This window comes from Notechis scutatus, chromosome 13 (assembly GCF_049901735.1).
Source record: "Notechis scutatus isolate UNSWTSFEM ecotype Mainland chromosome 13, rNotScu1.2, whole genome shotgun sequence".
NCBI lineage: Eukaryota > Metazoa > Chordata > Lepidosauria > Squamata > Elapidae > Notechis > Notechis scutatus.
The window spans coordinates 703,590-722,357 of NC_142021.1; the positions used below are offsets into that span (position 1 = coordinate 703,590).

Sequence of the window (18,768 nt, forward strand, 5' to 3'; positions counted from 1 at the left end):
TGACTTTAATAGGACACACAAGTTGTGTGGTTGGGACGCTCATCCTCTAGCTTTGATTCCACAGGAGCCGGTGCAGGAAGGATTTCTCTCACATATACAAAGACAGATGCTGGGTCCAAAGTCGTTTGGAAACTTAGCAGCAATTTTATCATGTACAAAATATTTTAAATCAGCAAATTCTGGTGGCAGAGTTAGCAAGATGTAGGAAAGAGGGTTCCTCCTTTTGCTGAAGGAGAGCCTGTTAAGAAATCTGACGTAATTACAACACACTCATCCGCACAAAGATACCACCTTGCATCCCGGAAGTGCAGGCCTTTCTCGGCTCCCCCGGCCTCCCAGAGCACCAGCCCCACCTAAGCGGCCCCCTTCTTGCTAATGAACATACGGTCAAGGCACTTAAAAAGACGTTTCCCCCCTCCCCCCTCCGGACGTGATAGGCTGTTGCTTGACTGAATCTGCTACAGACGTGAAATGTGAAAAGACTGGCAGTAAATCAATCGCTACGAAGGAAGCCGAGGTGAACGTCACAAGGGAGAAGGTCCTAAGAGTCTCTACTTGAAATTCCTGCAACGGAAAGTATTCCAGAACACATGAAGATTTTTCTGATAACATGAAAATCAGAGATGCCGAGCACCTTCGGGCCGGCTCCTGTCGAGAGGCACCCCCTGCACTCCATCCTGGGGTCTCCACGGCAGAAACCGTGCAGTGTGTTCCTGCCTCAGAGAAGAGCAGTGACTACTCCGTGCACAGCCTGCTCTCCTCTGTCATTCCTCGGCTTGGAGTTCTCGGCTGGGAGGCTGCAGCCTGGAGCAGATGCGCTCGTAAAAGAGCAAGTAGGCGCTGGAAGCCAAGACCTCTTGCAAGGAGCTCTTGCGCACCACGTCATCGGAAACCCAGAGCCACTGGCTGCCGGCAGAGGGCGGCGTCCGGGACGAAGATGGAGAACGGCGGAAGGTCACAAAGTGCCCTGAGTGCATGTCCCCGTGGTGGACCACGACAGCCATTAAGCGGTACACGTAGACGGGGGACCTGCCGGAGGGGAGAGAGAGGCAGAGGCTCATTCCACCACCATCCTCCCCTCTTGCGTTTGGAGCTCAGAAGGGAAGCAAGTAGCATGTGCCTCTTTCCAGCAACTGCCTGCATTCTTGGCACAACGGCTGCAGCTGCCTCTAGGACCCTCCTGGCAGGGCTGGATTTCACCCAAAGGCTCAGCCATGTATACAATACCCACGTGTTTCATCGACAGGCTCGGCAGCCCATGGAAGATGCGAACAAACAATATTTTACAGGCTGCTCTCATTCCTGAGGAAGGAAGTCTTATCAGCAGCCCACCCTGTTCTCACTTACCCACAGCCAGGAACAGCCACGTAAGGGAAGCCGATGGAGGGAGGCAGCCACGGAGTGCAGCACATGCCGTTGTTGAGAATGAGTTTGCTGTTCCCTGCTCCTTCCACGCCTGTGAAAAAACCCCCCAAAGAAGCCGATTCTTGATGTCTGAGGGCCCCCAATACAGGTGAGCATTTCCATGAGTTCCTACCTTCCCCGGAGTCTGGCTCTGCCTGCAGACCCTCCCTGGGGCTGGATTTATGGGTGGGGAAGTGCTGCTTGTACAGATCCATGATGAGGAACTCGCTGAACTGCACGTGCTCGTTCCGCTTCAGGGGCAAGCCATGGCTGGACCAACTCAACCGTTGCAGGTGGATGCAGAGACACTGAGGGAGCTAGGAAGTCAAGAGAGAGAGGAGGAAACAGGGCTGCTGGTGGCAGGACGAAGCATTCCCATGTGCAATGTAGCTGAAACACAAGCCCAACGTTTTCCCAAATAGGAACCCCTGGCTCTTAGGACATCCACGCAGAACCACTGGCAAATTTCCTCTGCAGAGTTTGCAGTACATGTAACAAGAGAAAGGTGGTCCTTTGCCCCTCCAAATAAACCCACCACAGTTCCTCCACCCCAATTCTTACCTTTCCTAACTTTAGCTGCTTAACAAAAGTCGTTCTCCGGTGCTCCATAATTTGGAGGCCCTTCGTCCCTTCAGCCTGAATCTTGGGGAAAAGGACAACACAATTTGTAAAGTGCTCAGGTGGATCCAAGACACAATCCACAAAGATGCTACTTTTACACCTGTGTGCAAATTGGTGTGTGAAATACAGATCACCGCCATGTGATCCCAAGGCATTCGGAAGACTTACTTTGGTACAGTTGTCACATACAACATCCTTGACTGATTCGGAGGAGATGAAGTGTCGAAGACAGTGGTCCAGTGTCAAGGGATGGCCCTGTGGACAACGGGAGGAAGTCAAGCAAAGGTCAGGAGTCCGGCAGATTAGTAAAGCATCGCTGTGGACCTCCAAGGAAACGGACTTACCCACAGGGTGGCCGGGATGCTCAAGGACAGGCTGTCGAAGGTATCATATCTGAGGGGACTCTGAGAGAGAAAGGAGCACCAGATTCCACCTGAACATCTTCCCATCAGACAGGCAAGGAAGGAGAAGCCCCTCCATTGCCCTGCTCAAGTCAGACAGTCCCATCTTCCTTTCTGGTGGATCCCAGAAGACCACACATTTCTACACAGTGGATCCAAAAAGCTGCACTTATTTTTCTTATGTACCTGTTGCTTGCAGTGCTTGCAAACCATGTGACTGGTCAGTCTCCCATTAAAAGGATGCCGCCTTTTCCAACGATTTGGCACAGGATAAAGTGGACCTACAAAATAAAACTCCTTTGCCACAATCTGTTGTGTAATAAGGCTGCCAACCCTGTTAAAGTTTTTGGTTTTTTTACCTTTTGTCCGGCAGCATATTTGCTCTTGAGGTATTTCCGGCTCCTAGATAGGAAAAACAACAAATAGTGTAGTAGCAAATAGTCAGAAATATCAAGACTTGATTGTTTGAATTACTTGTCTTGGAGATTTAAACATTGTAAAGAAAGATAAAATGTATCCCTGCCCAGCCCTACGTAGGCTATTGAAAAATAAACCCTCAAAAGTTCAAGATGGCAAACTCCCAGGTAGGTAGAGGACAGGTGATTGGCTTAAACTGTATTTTGGTTCCTGTTCTAATTCTAGTTGTACTCCTTAGCTGTTCTTTCGCTCACCTCCAGTGAATGCACGTCAAATAAATGTGGAATCTGGCTCTGTCTGTCTCGTTCTTCTTCCAGTGAAGAAGTCAGAACATGGAACAGTTCATGAGCATCCTGACAAAGAAAAAAAAAAGGGGGGACAGGGGAGTTTAAAACGCCTGGTCAACAACAGCAGGAAAGATGACTGCAATGAACAGGGAGAAAGAAGGCAACTCTTGCTCCTGTTTTTATATGCCCGATATCACAGACCAGGCCGTCAGTGTGGGGATAGCGAGAAGCCTTACTTCTTCCTGATCACTACCTGCTCTTCAAAAGAGGAGATTTGCCAGCGGTACAGCCTTAAAACCTCCAACAAGCAGCTTGCATCCAGGAGGTCATCCTCAGTTGCCTCTTGGCAGGATAAAGCTGAAAGCAACAAAGAGTTAATGCAGACGCTTAGAAAAGGGAATTATTCCCCTCCCAGTCCTGGAGCCTCTGATTCTCAAGAAAATGCTTTACACTCATGTGCTTTGGAACTGTCTACAGAGTGGAAAATCTTGACACCAATGCTGTCAGAACGCACTTGCCTGCCCTAACATTGTCAAATGGCAGAATTTGCATTTAGTTTTGTACAAATTTCAGATGAAGCGCGTCCTCTTGCCGTGCCCATATTCACAGCATCATTTCTAGAACTGTGTTCCACCACTACATCGCCGCTTCCTCCGTTAGCATAAAAAGTGCTGTGTCTGCCTGCTAGGTAATCCAATGAACAGAACAAGGAATCAAAGGTTAAAAGACAGGACTTCAGAAAAGTGACAGACACCACAAACACCCCCTCGAGGTCTTGCAAAGGGATCCCCACCTTTCAGCAAGCGGAGCAAGGTCAGCGAGAGGGACCGCTGCCCAGCCTCCTTGCTCTGCCCAGCCGAGTCCTGGCCTGCAAATCCTTCCAGCCACTGAATGAGAGAAGGACACGCTGACAGGCCTTGGAGAAGGGAGTTCATGAAGCACGTGTTGCCCAGATTGAGCAGCCCAGGCACCAGCCCTGTTGCGGAGGAAAAGGATCCATTTAAGGGTCAGGCTTGTGGGGCTCCCCCTGCTTCTCTTCAGCTGCAGGCTGCATGGGGGGCTCCCCGGTGTCTTCCGTTGACTTGCAGCCATTTCAATTCCCAACTGGGCAACATCCCAGGGGAAGACCCGGGTTGTGGGTGCCATCCCAAGTGGGCACCCCTCCTGCTCACCTTTCCTGCGCCTCTTCCTCTCCGCCATGGGGCCCCAGAGGACGTAGAGGCCGGCGGCCAAGACGGCGGCCACCCCACCGATGACCCCCCAGTTCCTCATCATCCTGGACCTGAGAAGAAAGGAAAGAGACATGACAGGAGTCCCTCCGGGTTGCGGGGGGAAGATGGAGGGCAGCCTCCCCCCGCCCCTCGCAGGATTCCGAGCCGGCGCGCCGACCCGCTCCGCTCGCAGCCGGACCTGGCCGAACTCCCGGCCCGAAGGAGCCGCCGCAGCACCGCCGTCGCCCGCTCCGTTTCCAGCCGGCCGAAGCGGCTCAGCGGCATCCCCGCCTTGGCTGTGCCCCGAGGACGGAACTGAAGATGCGGGTCCGGGACGCGCGGGGAAGACTTTCCGGGGGGAGCGGAAGCCGACGGGTCCAGCTCCTTCCCGAGGGTCTCGTAGCAACGGGGTCTTCCCGCCCCCTCGGTTGCTAAGGCGTTCTACGCTCAATGGATCCCGTCCTACCCCAGATGCCGCGAAAACACGGTTCCGCTGGTCGAAAAAAAGGTTCCGGGCAGCAGCTTCCCTAGAAAATAATAGGAGGAGGGCATCTTTTCCCGGAAGGCAGAAAGAGAGAGAGAGAGAGAGAGAGAGAGAGAGAAAACAGTATTCTAGATCAAGTATTTTAAAGCAATTTTAAAACACTGGCAGTTCTACACAGGAGAAAGCCCACTGAGTCCAGAGGGAACTAAGCACCAGGCAATAAAGTTGCACTACTAATTGTTCATCCCAAACACCAACTGAAACCAAACACTTTGAATATATTTAAGAGGGTCGAAGCAAAATATTAAACAGCGTGAGAGAAATGAAGGAAAGCAGTTCTGAAACATTTCAAACTACCACATTCTCTAATATGTTTAGAATTTAAGGCAACTTTTCAATCGTGGACAAAACTTGCAATGAGCTGGAGTGATCCAAAAAGAGGACAAAAAGGCTGACATGTGCAAAATCCCAGTCAAGACCGTGTTGCTTCAGGCTCCCCATGCATTATCTAGTTGCACCTTGGCACCTCCAGTGCCGACTTTCCTGATTCCCTGAGCCTGAAGGCTGCTTAGCCCAAGCAAAAGCCAACACACCCAAAAGTGGAGTTAAGAAGTTATCCAAGCCAACTTCTTGCGAGATAGATCCAGTGCCCTCAAGCCTCCCAATGACCAGAAGGTACCCTTCCTCACTTTCTGTCTTCCAGAGAAGGGAGAGCAACTTCCAAACACACACACACACACACACACACACCACACATCTGAGAGACAAAAAGCTGGCATAAGCTTTGCATTCTGAGGCAGGTGCATTGATTTCAGATTGAGGATTTGACCATGAGACTGTAAGATCATCATTGCATCAGTTGTATACTCCAAGCTAGGGCAAAGCACACTTATTCTAGTATAAATGGAAGTTCTGGTGTTTCTTCTTCTAATAGGAAACTCAGGATCTTGTCTGACCCTCCTGCTCTTCTATTTGCTGTTCCCCACCACTTTGTAATCCTGCACCACATGCATTCATTTTTTTGAACTGAGTTTAGCTCCTTACTACTTCTAAAATGCTTTTATTGCAATTTCGTTCAACTCAGCTCAACCACTCCACCTGCCACAGCCAGCCCTGGAAGGCTACAGGAGTTGCAAGTGAAGAGGCAAAAGATGGAAGCTTCCTCCATCGCTCAGCCCCTGAAAAGAAGAGCTACTTACAGAAGAGCATGGCTTACATTTCCAGCTCTGGAGCCAAGAATCTCTTCCAACCCAGCAAGAAATCTCTTCTTAGTCATCTCTTGCAGCAAACCCTACAGCTGTAGGAGGAGCTTTGGAGAGCTGGATCCATCTTGTAGAGCTCTTTCACCCAGCCGGGGCCCCAGTATTAGATTGGGGTGTTCTGCCCCCAAGAGCTCTAGGTTTTCTTCTAATTATCCCTGCCTGGGGTGTTGCAAAGGTCTCTTGCAAGCGAGGTGGAAGATTGCCCTGCAGCCAGGGAAGTGAACTGAGAGCAGCCAGCAAGGAAGAGGGGAGGATTTCCAGACAAGTAAGCTCCCTCCCCCTCCCTCCCTCCCCCGCTGCTGCTGCTGCTGGTACAGAGCGTGTCCCCTCCTTCTGGATTTGCATGGCGCAGGCAGGCTGGCTGCAACGGGAGCTGTCCTACTCCGCAGCCTCCTGAAATCACCTGCTTCTCCTCTTCTCCCCACCATGTAAGAGCGATGAGAGTTCCAGCCACACCTTTGCAATGGAGGAAGATTTGTTCCAGCTAAGGCAACTACCGTAAGTAGCCTGGGGTGGGGAGAGCGCCCAGTTCCTTGGGGGGTATTACAAAGACCCCTGTTGTGTCTTGCCCCAAATGCCTTGCTTGCAAGGTCCCCTCCCACCCCCAGCCGGGACCCTCCAGAGGCCTGGGACTGGAGCGCTCCGATCCTCCCAGCCATCGCTGACGGATGAGAGTTGTAGTCCCACCAACTGGAGGGTCCTTGCATGGGGGACCCTGCCCAAAACATTGTTTGCTTCCTCCCAGGATCAACACTTCGTCTTTTGTGGGAGGTGTTATTTTCTGAAGGGAAATTTCAGAATTTTGACCCAGCCAAAATGTTTGCGATCATGGAAACTGAAGATCTTAGATTCTGGACATGTTTTTCCTTCTCTTCCTGAATGCTGCAAGAATGGGGGTGGCTAGGAATTCCTTTGCTTTCTCCTGCAAATACAGGTTTGCAGAAAGATCTGCGGGGGGGAGGGGAGGAGGAGGAAGGCTTTGAAAAGACTTGGGTGAATATGCATGGCATTGCTAGGCAGAAGTGGGGGGGGGTAGTTTACGCTTCCACCTCCGATAAGTGTGATGAACAGAGACACCCACACATTTGCAGGAATTTGAATTTCTCCTTGTGACAGTCTGGATCTGTCAAGAAATAACCTTTTATTTTGCTGACTGCTGGCTGTGAATCAAGCACAGATCAAATTGCAAGGTTTCCTGGGCGAAGGAGCCTTTTATACGTTGGCTTAATTAGCTCCTTTCAGAGCTGCGAGGTGCTTCAGTGCATACAAATGCATCCCACGGAGACATCTCGAGCGCCGCCCGAGAGCTTTGCTAGGCAAAGCCTATTTAAGCACAGTTCCTCCCCGACATCCATGGGATGGCTCTGTTTTCTTTTATTCCAGCTCCGGTTCGTGCTGGCAGGCAGGGTCTAACTTTCTGAAAGATGCTTCCCGTCCCAGAAAGAGAGTCTTTGGAAAGCTTCTGTAGTGGGTAGAAAACAGAGCACCGCTCCCGAAGTCTAACCCTCTCACAGAACCAGGATCTTGCCCCGCTCAAACCTCTCCTTCCCCACAAAAAAAATCTCAAAGTAGAACCAGAATGGCCTGATTCAGTTCTGGGAATCAGTCCTGCCCTTTTCTTCACTCAGGATCCTCCCTGTAGGCCAAGCTAGATTGTGATAGCTACAGCCCACTTTGCTTGGTGAAATGAAGGAGGTGAGGAGGTTGCCCAGTTTTAGGATTTCAGAATGGATAATTCTTGAATATGCAAGCTGGCCATGGGGGAGGCACAAAATTGATCAGGTGTCACTCAGTGTGAACTTCCTATGACCAAAGTATTTGGAATTAGTAAACAGTTTAACGTGGACTCAATATTTCTGTCATGTAGCTTCTCCTCTCTTCTTCTTTATTAAGGTGCATATAGTTTGTGGGATAAATGATCGCTCCCACAATGCCGTAAAGGTTCCTTAGGCGTGGCAGTCTGGCCAGTGCAGCCTAACATTTCTGGGCAGGGGTCTCCATAAAGCACCTGCCCTTCTTTTCCATTCTGCAAATGGAAGCTCCCTTGCTAAAGGGGGCCTGTCTGTCTGTCAGCTTCTTGCATAATTCATGCTGATGAAATATGAATGGGCAAAGCATGAAGAGCAGCCACGGATGGAAAGCATGAAAGCCCTACAGTCCTATGGAGGCTTCGGATTCTGGGTGTGCTGAATAAACCAGGATGGGGTCATTTGTGGCCATGATGATTTCAAATCCAGGAGACAAGACACTGTTTATCCTTAACACTGATGATGTTACCTAGTCAGGTGATGAAACGTTGGCAAGAACAACCACCAAGTTCAGAGAGCACCAAGGACTCCACAGTTCAACCCTGAGCTACAATTATTCTCTTCCAATGTAGTGCTTATCCTTATTATCTCTGTCCCAGCCCTCACCCGCCTAATTCAATATCTTGGTTGTTCTCAAATTACCAAAATACTAATAACTCACTTCTCACCTCACCCATCCAAAAGCTCTCCTAGCATATGACTAGCTGCATATTGCAGCAGAAATTCTGCTTCTCGGTTGAAAAAATATGAAATATTCTCTTTGAGATACTTTTTAGTCTCTGTATATCCTTCTCAAAGCAACCACAACAGGCCCTTCATATTTATGTGTGTCAAATATATTTATTTAGCCAGCTGGGAGCCAAAGTGTCATTGTCTGAAATCTCAGATATATATTTGCATTCCCAGCACTTACTGACCTTGTAGCTTTTGCTGGATTCATTGCCATCTGCACAGGGAAACAGATTTAGTTTCTGGCAAGCAATCAAGATCCTTCACCATTAAATAGCTTACATATTTCTTTGATTTCATGAGCTATCACTTCTAAGATGCCCTTTGGCACAACTTCCTCCAGACAAAGATAGAAACTTTCTCTGCAAATCTGACATCCAGAAAACAACAGGCCTCACTATGACTCCCCAGCAGAAGACCTCAGCTTATGTCTGGTACCAACAGAGGTGCTAAGCCAAATTCTGGTTTCTTCCAACCTCCATGGAATGAATCTCTTCCATCTTGCTAGAGTTGTCAAGTTCCGTCGGACAGGAGAAAGCACCCGATCCGAAGACAATACCGTGTCAGGAGAGCACGAAGTTCAGATTGAGGGTGTCCAGACTGACTTAGAAGCTGTAGAGTTGGAAGATGGAGGCATTGTGCCAAAGGAGTTTGCCAACCCAACTGATGGTGAGTAGATCATTTAGCCCTTGACCTTGAGAGAGAAAAAAAGCAAAGTGGTCATAGCAGGCCAGCACACGAAAGCAACCTGGAAATGGGATTGTGGGTGAAATCACCTTGTCTCCTGGCATACTTGTCTCCCAGATACTTTCATGGTGGAAGACGTGGTGGAAGCCATTGGCTTTGGCAAGTTCCAGTGGAAACTCTCCGTTCTGACTGGCTTAGCATGGGCAAGTAAATGGATCTACCATTCTTGATGGGTTCTTGGGAAGTATTAGCTCAAAGCAAGACTGGGCTTATCTTGACTGGTCCACCTAGATAGGGGATCTCCAAACTTGGCAACTTTAAGACTTGTGGACTTCAACTCCCATGGCTGGCTGGGGAACTCTGAGAGTTAAGTTTCAAGTTTCTTAAGCTTCCAAGTTTGGAGGCCCCTGACCTAGGCAATGGGGTACATTGGTTCTGAAGGACCTTGGCAGAGGGTTGATCATATCGTCTCCTTTCACTTCCAGATGGCTGATGCCATGGAAATGATGATTCTGAGCATCTTGGCACCTCAGCTTCATTGTGAGTGGCGATTACCCACCTGGCAAGTTGCATTGCTCACATCGGTAGGAAAATACCACACAGCTCCTCCTGTATCTTCTAAGGGGTTTCCCCTCGTTGCCCTGGGATGTTAACAGTGGGGAGCTCCACTATTTTCAGCAAGCAAGTTTAATAATGCAGGGAGCATAAAAATTCTTGGCATTGCTAGAAGTAAACTGTAGCCATTCCTATGTATGGTTCCTTAGTTGTCAGCCCCATTGAGCCAGACGCCACATGTTGAATTTCAGTATTAGTTTTGCTTCTCACTTTACTTTTTGAGACAAAGCAACAATAACATCTGCTGAGAATCTTGGCCTACTCTAATTAATTTCAGCAGCCTAGATCTGGGACTTGGCCCCCAATGATGCTTGTGACAATTTATTGTCTGATAGGAACCTACTTTATTGTTTTCAGGGGAATAAAGAGTTTGTTTTCCTGATTAACTTACAAGAAGTTGCAGGCACTGAGAACAGTTATGGCAATGTTTGTTATATCCCATGCATAGAATTACACTGGCAATTCCCTCCAGATAACTCCCTTTCCTGAGGTCATGGACCCATGGAAGATTATCCATCAATTTGAATGAATAAGGGACTGAATTTAATGAGTCAGAAGTGATTAACATTGTTTGTTATGTTTGCCTGATAAATGCATTTCACCTACCCCCCAGTATATTACACTGATATTTTTGAAGGTATGGCCAATTTACCTGATCCTTCTACCTTTCTCCTTCTCTTTTACCGTTACCTTCTATCCTTTATTGTCTTGTGTGATTTTTAATGCTCAGAGAAGGAGACCATTAGAGCTGGGTGGAGGATACATTCAAAGCCATCGATAAATTGTGCTTATTTACCTTAGACATGGCAAGGGCTCCTGTAAAATTCTTGTGCAGAGAGTCTGTGGGATGCCTCTTTGCCTAAGCATCTTTTTCCTTCATCATTAGGAAGTCGTCTTCTTAGGAAATCCCCATTTCAGTTTGCACTTAACAAATGCATTTTGTCTATTCTTTGCAGGTGGTTTTCCTGGGGATGATGTTTAGTTCCACACTGTGGGGAAATATTTCAGACCAATATGGTAGAAAAACCGTAAGTCTCCCGCATGCCTCTGGGATATTTGCTAGTCCCCTTGCATTAAATGCTAAACCATCATTACTCCACTTAGCATCCTTCCAGATGTATGAACTGCCATCTCGATCCTCTGCAGTTCCCATCTGTAATCCCATTTACAGGCTCAAGGATTATCTGCTATATATTCTGCAGGTTAACCCTAAGGGGAAAGTTTGGGGTTTTCGTCAGGGGAGCAGTAAATTTTGCTCTCTTGCCATTTCTTCCTCCTGCGCAGGGGCTGAAGATCAGCGTGCTCTGGACCTTGTACTACGGAGTCCTTAGTGGATTTGCACCAATTTACAGCTGGATCTTGGTCCTGAGGGGCTTGGTGGGCTTTGGGATTGGAGGCGTCCCTCAGTCGTAAGTATACCCTCCCTTTGTCCAGACACAACACGGACTTTAGAGGAGGCCTGTTGGAAATGGCCGCCATCTTCTCATGGCTCCCCAATTCTGAATCCATCACCAAGTCAGGATAAAGCTGTTTTCAACCTTCAACCACTGGAGCTTCAGTGAAAACTGAACAGTTTTATTGGATATCAGGACCCCTATTGTTGTAATGCTGCAATATACCTCTTTGAAGTTTTTATTCTTTCCAGGGTAACGTTATACGCAGAATTCCTCCCCATGAAATCCAGAGCGAAGTGCATATTGCTGATTGAGGTGAGTGGAGAAAAGTCAGATTTCAGATGACAGAGAAATCCAAAATGAAAAGCTGAGCAGTAGAGTTTTCAGAGTCCATTTTTACTGTTTGTGGCTCCAAAGCTGCCACATTGGTTGGGAGAGTGCCAGGTGAGCAAGTCATGCAGAACAGGTTTTCCAGCAATGGTGGCCATCAACAGCCGAGGCAATTAATCTACCCTGAAGAGATGGAACTCATCCACTGGAAAAAACCCTTCCTGTTTTTGCCTCCTTTCCACGGACAGGTCTTCTGGGCCATCGGAACTGTCTTTGAAGTCCTCCTTGCGGTGTTTGTGATGCCCACGCTTGGCTGGCGTTGGCTGCTCTTCCTTTCAGCTCTCCCTCTTATGCTGTTTGCCATCTTGTGTTTTGTACGTATTCTTTCTGGGGTCAGAGTCTCTGGCTGCACGTGAGATGGCCTTCCTTCCTTGGTAGTTAGATAGTCTAAGGCCTCATGTCCTCAAGAAGTGTCCGATGACCACCCCGCTTTCCCTCAACAAGACAGGAGGTTCAGGCTGGGCATCAGGTTGGGGAAAGCCAAACTGGGCAACATCTCATAGCCTTCCTTGTCTCCTGCAGTGGCTGCCAGAAAGTGCCCGATACGACGTGTTAACCGGTAACCAAGAAAAGGCCATTGCTACATTGAAAAGGATTGCAACTGAGAATGGCGCCCCGATGCCTCTGGGGAAACTGATTATGTCTAGGCAGGTGAGTTGAGGAGGATGGGATGGGAGCCACCTGTCTTCATGATGGTTTGGTTTGACTAGTTTTCTTTCTCTAAACTGCTGAGAAAACCTCCCACCGGCAGTCGATCCAAAGGCAGGCAGGCATCAGTAGGAAAAAGCAGACGTTGCATTTGAAGCCAGACTTCTCTATAAACAGGGCTTGCGTTTCGTACTTGGCAGTTGCTGGCAAACTTTTTAAACAGCGTTTCTTGCTCGTGCAATAAACCTCAGAGATTGGTGACCTGGACTCCTTGCCTGTGTGGCTTCCAGTTCACCCAAGAGAACCTGGAGCTGCACATTTGCACCTGACTTTATGCTGATTGTTGAGACAGCACTGAACAATTTGTTGTTTCCAAACAGGAAGATCGAGGGAAAATGAGGGACTTATTCACGCCACAGTTCAGACTGACGACACTTCTGCTGTGGTTTATCTGGTAAGACGGCAAGGCTGCTCGTCCCAGGTGGGCTGGTGGCCTACAGGCAGTTTGGCTGAAGGGAATGGAGGTCTGGCTGTTGACAAGCAGCTCCCTTGGGATGCTCTGCCCACCCTAGGCAGTAGGTCTGTGGGTCCAGGTAGTGTCCTGTGGGCCCCTTAGCATAAAGGACCACATCCCAGAAGTCTCACTACAGTGGAATCCTGCAGACCCCCACTGAGTCCAAAGCTGGAAAGATTCACACTGATAAACTGACCGAGACTTTTTAAATAGTAAAAATGTGAGTGGAGAAACAGACACACAGCAGTAAGAAGTCAGTAAAGCGAGCGGTTGCTTGCTGAAGTCTCCCAGGAGGTGGGTTAAATCAGATTTAATAACTTTGCTCCGAGACAAACGCAGAACGTCGGGGGAGCATCTCAGAACACGCCTCGGTTCCTCTCCAGTGAGACGCAACTGGCTGCTGTAGTTCTTCTCTCTCGGGTGCCGATAGCGGTGGTTGTTTTATGCTTCCTTTTGAGGGCGTCTCGTTTTCTGACGGTTTTTCCTGTCCTCTTCCCAGGTTCTCCAATGCTTTTTCTTACTACGGCCTCGTCCTGCTGACCACGGAGCTCTTCCAAGCAGAAGACCTTTGCAGCTGTGAGTCAGAAAGAGCGGGGAGAGAACCTGCCCAGAATGCCCTTTGCCTTAAGGCTAGCCCAAAGGATTCTTCTGAGGGAAGACACTGGAGCTTCTCAGTGGGGACCTCAGGGGCCACCTATTCTGCCCTCCAGTAGCATCTCCTCTTTATGCTGCACTTTCCACCAGCTGCTGGTTTCCGATTCTTGGCTGCCTTATTTCTGATTCCCAGATAATTCTCCAGTCCCAGCCACCATGTTTAATAGCTGGCTGAGGAATTCTGGGAGTTGAAGTCCACAAGTCTTAAAGAGGTCAACTTTGGAGATCCTGGCCTAGAGTTAATCTCTGAAGTTTCCACTAAAACAAGCTGATGCCCCCCTCCCCCCCCCATCCTGTCCAGCATCAGATTGGGGAAGCTTTATTCAACGGATGTTTCTACCTGGACCCTCAGCTGAGGTCAAGCAGGACCATTGGCAAGATGCCCATTCAGCCAGTGGCCTGTTAGGGTGGGTAGCGGACCCTCTCAATACTTCCACGGGCATTTCCCAAGGGCAGGGGGGTTCCTTAAAGTCTGCCCTGGGTGGGCTGGTCACCCTGCGGACATCTGGTGGGTCCACCTTGCTGAAGGTCGAGTGAGGGGGATTCTGCCAGCAGTGAGCAGAAAGCACAGCCAGGCCTCGGGGCACTCTCCAGTGGTGGGCTGTGCAGCAAAGGGTGGGAGCTGAAGACCTCACTTCCTTCCCCTCCTCTCTTTCTCCATGCTCCATCCAAGTGTCCAGCAGGAGGAAAACGGTGAAGGGCAAATGTAGCCTGGCGTGTGAAATTCTGACGGAAAAGGACTACATTGACCTGCTCTGGACCACCCTCTCGGAGTTCCCAGGTAGACCTTCGGAAAGGGGATGGGGTGCCCATGGGGGTCTGCACCTGGGGGAGGAGCAAGAATGAAAGGAGGAGCTTGTGCTGTGTTGTTCTGGTCCTCCTCTTCGTCCTTTTGGCACCGCTGTGGCTGGGAAGGAAGTTCTCAGATATGAACCCAATGGGAATTTGGCTCATTAAAACGGGCACGCTGCCAAAGTACTTTTAAGCTTTAGCTGCATTACCCAATTTAAGAATGAATTTCTTCCTCTGGAATTTCCCTTCGAAGAGATATGTTGGCCGTTTCCCCTCATTTCTATCCCGTTTCTATTGAAATGGTGATTATGGTCTGGGGGGGGGGGCACTTCGCTCTCCCAGGTATCGTCCCACAGTCCTTTGAGGAGAGGTTGCCAGGAGAAAGGACAGGCCTTCCCACGTGGGGCTGTCACCCTGGAGATGTGTGCAGCACCTACCAATTCTGCTCTTAGAAATGGCTCTCGGGGAAGTTGCTCTCTGATCGGACTTGGCCAGCAAGTTCAGAGAAGTTGATAACCCAACCTGGAACCAGTGGCTGGCCAGACCCTCCCTTGCTGAAGGGGACCCCAGGCCTCCTGCAACCTGGAAGGACTCCCCCTCGTACCCAGACCCTGGTGGTGGTGGAATGGCCTTCAGCTTCCTCTCCTCCTCCTCCAGGGGTTCTTGTGACCTTGTGGGTGATTGACCGGATCGGCCGCAAGAAGACGATGGCCCTCTCCTTCCTGGTCTTTGCCTTCTGCAGCCTCCTGCTTTTCCTCTGTGTCGGCAGGTGAGTCCGGGGGATCCAGAGAAGTGGAGAGACACACACACACATACACACCCTGTTGAGGGAAAGGTCCGTGGGCTGGGCCTCTGAAAGCAAAAGCCACCCTCTCTTGATACAGGAAGGTGCTCACCGTACTGCTCTTCATCGCCAGGGCCTTTATTTCGGGAGGATTCCAGGCCGCGTATGTTTACACCCCTGAGGTAGGCAGGGAAAGCGCCTCTTCTCTAGCCAAGAGCGGTGTTGGCGCTTCCAAGGGAGAGGGCTTGGCCAAATGACCGCCAGCGGCAGCAAGCAAAGGGACGGGCAGGGAGCCTCAAGGCGACTGTGGTTTTCTCAACAGGTCTACCCAACTGCCACCCGTGCCCTGGGTCTGGGGACATGCAGCGGAGTGGCCAGAGTTGGTGCCCTCATCACACCCTTCATTGCCCAGGTAAAGCCAGGACACCTCCTCGTGGCTACTCGGGTTTCCCTTGACCCAGTCCTGTCCTGGGATATCCCAATGAATCAGGTTTCCTGGAGACTCCTGAAGGGAAGCTCTAGCAATACAATGGCAGAACCTGGATCTTCATGCTAGATTTGCTAGAACCCCTCCCGATTCACGAGAGGTTCTCTAAGCTGCTTCTCATTCGCCAATATATGTTTCTAAAGAGCCTTCAATAGCACAATTGTGAGGACACACACAAAGGGCTAAATATCATGAAGAGGTTGCCTGCCTTCTCCATTCTTCAGATATAAGGCAGACAGTTCCCTGTATTGGTACCTCATCTACCTAGACTGCTCTAGGTAGGAACAGGAAACCATAATCTTTGTCACAATATTATTGCAAAGTTCCAACACGCTAATCAACCGTAATCAAGATCATGGCTTGTCCAACCTAATTTAACCCTGGGAGATCTGACCAAGCCTGGAGGGTTCTTTCTTTGGTCTCAACCCTGGCAAGGACACCACTCTTTGCTGATCTTCTTCTACCTCCATTTCCAGGTGATGCTGGAGTCTTCGGTCTACTTGACGCTGATCGTCTACAGTGGGTGCTGCATCTTGGCAGCTTTGGCCTCCTGCTTGCTTCCCATCGAGACCAGAGGCCGTGGCCTCCAGGAATCCACCCACAAGGAGTGGGGGCAGGAGATGTTTGGGCGTGGCGTCCCCCAATCGAACTCTGGCTCTCAGGGGTGATCGCCCCGCCTGGAGGAAGTCAACACTCCCAACACCCAAGAAGTGCAATATCTCACTACCATCCTTGGCCCAAAGAAGGGATGGTCAACCTGTCCTGGGTCCTTTGTTGCTTGCATCTTCACCAGCCCCACGTGCAAGGAGAGGCATTCCATCTGGGAGTTGAACATGTGTGTGTGTTTGTGTGCAATGAGGAGGAATGTGACATAACCACGGAAAGATCTAGCCCCAAATTCCTACTACGTTTTTCATGGTGGACATAAGAGAACAGAACCTGGTTTTGTTCTTGTTGCCAAGGGAACTTCTCCATCTCACACAAGCAATTACCATGCCTTCAAGGACTCCATCCTTCACAAGACATCCCATGTCTTCAACCTTGAGAAGCAAACGGGTTCATACGTGTGTGTACGCATGCCGAGAGTAGCTCAAGGACGCTTGTGAATTGATCAGCAGCCTTGCACTCTTTCCTATCACCAAGAACTGTCAAGGCCCCCAAACCACTAATTTAGCTGCATCTCCTTGGCAACTGGGATTGTGAGGGTGGACAGGCATTCAGATAAATGCTGTTCCTCTCACTGATAGATAACTTCCTTGGATACTGAAGTCAATCCTGCAAAAAAAGGGAAATTTGGAACCGCAGCCTAGGGTTATGATTGCCCTGTCTCCAAAGGAAGGTTGTGCCCAAGGAAACATCCACCCAGGTGACCCAAAGACTGAAGTGTTTTTCTCAGCAGGCAGCTAGAGGGGAAAACATCTGTAAGGTTAGCAAATGGTGCATGGCGAGGTCACTACAGGAAAAAATTCTCTCTTGAATATGAGGTTCATCCAGTAAAATGAAAGGGAACAGATTCTGTCTGGTCAAACTAGATCACTTCTTCATGCAACTCATAATGGTGAAGGTTCCTTTGGGTTCATCTCTACGTTCCCCAACAGAGAGGCCTAAGAATGGGTACATGCCCCAGTGGTGGTGATCCAGAGGCATCCAGCTGAACCGTCCTCTTTCTGTCACTGGGCACCCCACAAATGCCAAAGGTTCATAGGCAGAAAACGGGGGCCCTTTCTGGACATTCCTCCTCATTTCTCCATCTGTTCAGAGGCATGTCTTACCCGTCACGCCTAGCGGTCTTTGACTGGCTCAGCTAAGGTGAAAAACATCGTCTGGACTGGGAAGCCTCAGGTGGTATTTAAGGAAGCTGCACTTTTATAGCTATGTGTGTGTGCGCATGTGTGCCAGAGGCTCATGCAGGCAACTTCTAACATGTTTAGGGCTAAGTGGCTTCTACTAAGATGGGTTCATTCCTTGTGTGTCCAAAAATTAAATTGATTAGATTTTCCTCTGACGATGCAAACCGATTTTGCAAGCTTCCGATTGTTGAGCTGAAAATCTGCGCTGTCCCTTTTTCCCCCCTTTCTGACAATAAGTTTTGGCCTTCTCATATTCGAGGAGCATTTTAATACCAGAAATTCACCAACGTATGTAATGAAGATAGGGCTCTAAACACATCGAGGTCTATTGGTGTGTTCATTAAAAAAAAGAAGCAACAATGCCACTTGACATTCAGTTGTGGTGTTTGGGACTCTGTGGGTTCTCCAGTTCTTTAACTGGCAAAGCTTTGGGCAGAGATTGCTGTATATGCTGTGTAGAATGGTATTTGTATTTTTCAGTGTTTGGGTCAGAAGGGTATTATTTAAGTGTCTGCTATGTTCGAATGTACAGTTTCCAACTGTGACGCGTGTTCTCAAGATTTCTGTATCCTGAGCTTCTTGTATACTATATTTTCATCTGTCTCTGTTAATTACACACCATTAGGAAGTGCAATTCCATACTGGATATCTTATGTTGAATAAATGAGTAGTTTTTCATACGGAGGAGAATTATGGCATTCTCACTCCCTCAAAAGGAGGAATTGTGTCCACCATCAGGCTGAAAACTCACCCCAGCTCCAGTGCCCTCCGGGAGAGTCTTCCCTGTTCTTTTCTGGAAAGTTGCAGCCGGAGCTGCAAAGTCCAGAATGAAAAACTAGAATTGGTGAGAAGCAGCTGGAGATGTCCCTGGTGTCTTTGTCCTGGAGCTGCTCAGAACAAGGGAAGAAGCCTCCTGCTTGATCAGTCAGCATCCGGGATGCTCCTTCTCCACCTGGCTCTGCTGCTGCTGGTGGAGATCACTTCCCTCTAAGCTGCAAGGGAAGGTCCTCACCTGGATAGCTACTACTTGCAATGCATCCCTGGAGACCTCTTCAACTGCTGTATTTGGATGCATCAGGTTTTGACCAGCTCAGCAGTAAGCCCCAGGGGTGTCCAACCTTGGCCACTTGAAAACTCATGGACTTGAATTCCCCAGCCAGCAAGGCCTCAGGTCTTCCAAGTTGCCAGGGTTGGACACCGCCGAATTCACCCCGATTTATTCAGATGGACAATCTCTCTCTGAGCTTACTGGAGTTGACCCACACAAACTTTTAAGCGATGAAAAGGAGGTTACCTAAGAAAGTAACAAGTAAACACAAATCAAGGCTC

At 49.3% G+C, this 18,768-nt stretch overlaps 2 protein-coding genes across 10 annotated transcripts; one reads left to right on the forward strand and one right to left on the reverse strand.

Annotated features, from left to right (window-relative positions):
• Positions 1-124: 124 nt before the first annotated feature.
• USP30 (ubiquitin specific peptidase 30) lies at positions 125-6,398 on the reverse strand. 9 transcript variants are annotated; one of them, XM_087942527.1, is made up of 14 exons: positions 6,025-6,147; positions 4,541-4,893; positions 4,303-4,412; positions 3,924-4,106; positions 3,384-3,487; positions 3,098-3,196; positions 2,786-2,828; positions 2,613-2,707; positions 2,370-2,429; positions 2,194-2,280; positions 1,966-2,046; positions 1,538-1,721; positions 1,348-1,456; positions 125-1,029 (listed from the first exon to the last, which is right to left on the reverse strand). In XM_087942527.1, the coding sequence occupies exons 2-14, from the start codon at positions 4,624-4,626 to the stop codon at positions 765-767; spliced, it is 1,506 nt and encodes a 501-aa protein (XP_087798653.1). In that variant the 5' UTR covers positions 4,627-4,893; positions 6,025-6,147; the 3' UTR covers positions 125-764. The 9 variants fall into 9 exon arrangements, with proteins under 9 accessions (XP_087798653.1, XP_087798654.1, XP_026541278.2 ...); XM_087942528.1 differs by having other exon boundaries at positions 6,042-6,132; XM_026685493.2 differs by having other exon boundaries at positions 4,541-4,868; positions 6,025-6,089.
• On the forward strand, positions 6,130-18,768 carry SVOP (SV2 related protein). Its single transcript, XM_026685509.2, has 16 exons — positions 6,130-6,585; positions 9,133-9,293; positions 9,429-9,514; positions 9,797-9,895; positions 10,883-10,954; positions 11,211-11,335; positions 11,572-11,635; positions 11,899-12,024; positions 12,233-12,361; positions 12,739-12,812; positions 13,372-13,448; positions 14,200-14,307; positions 14,976-15,087; positions 15,203-15,284; positions 15,425-15,514; positions 16,066-18,768. The coding sequence occupies exons 1-16, from the start codon at positions 6,551-6,553 to the stop codon at positions 16,255-16,257; spliced, it is 1,632 nt and encodes a 543-aa protein (XP_026541294.2). The 5' UTR covers positions 6,130-6,550; the 3' UTR covers positions 16,258-18,768.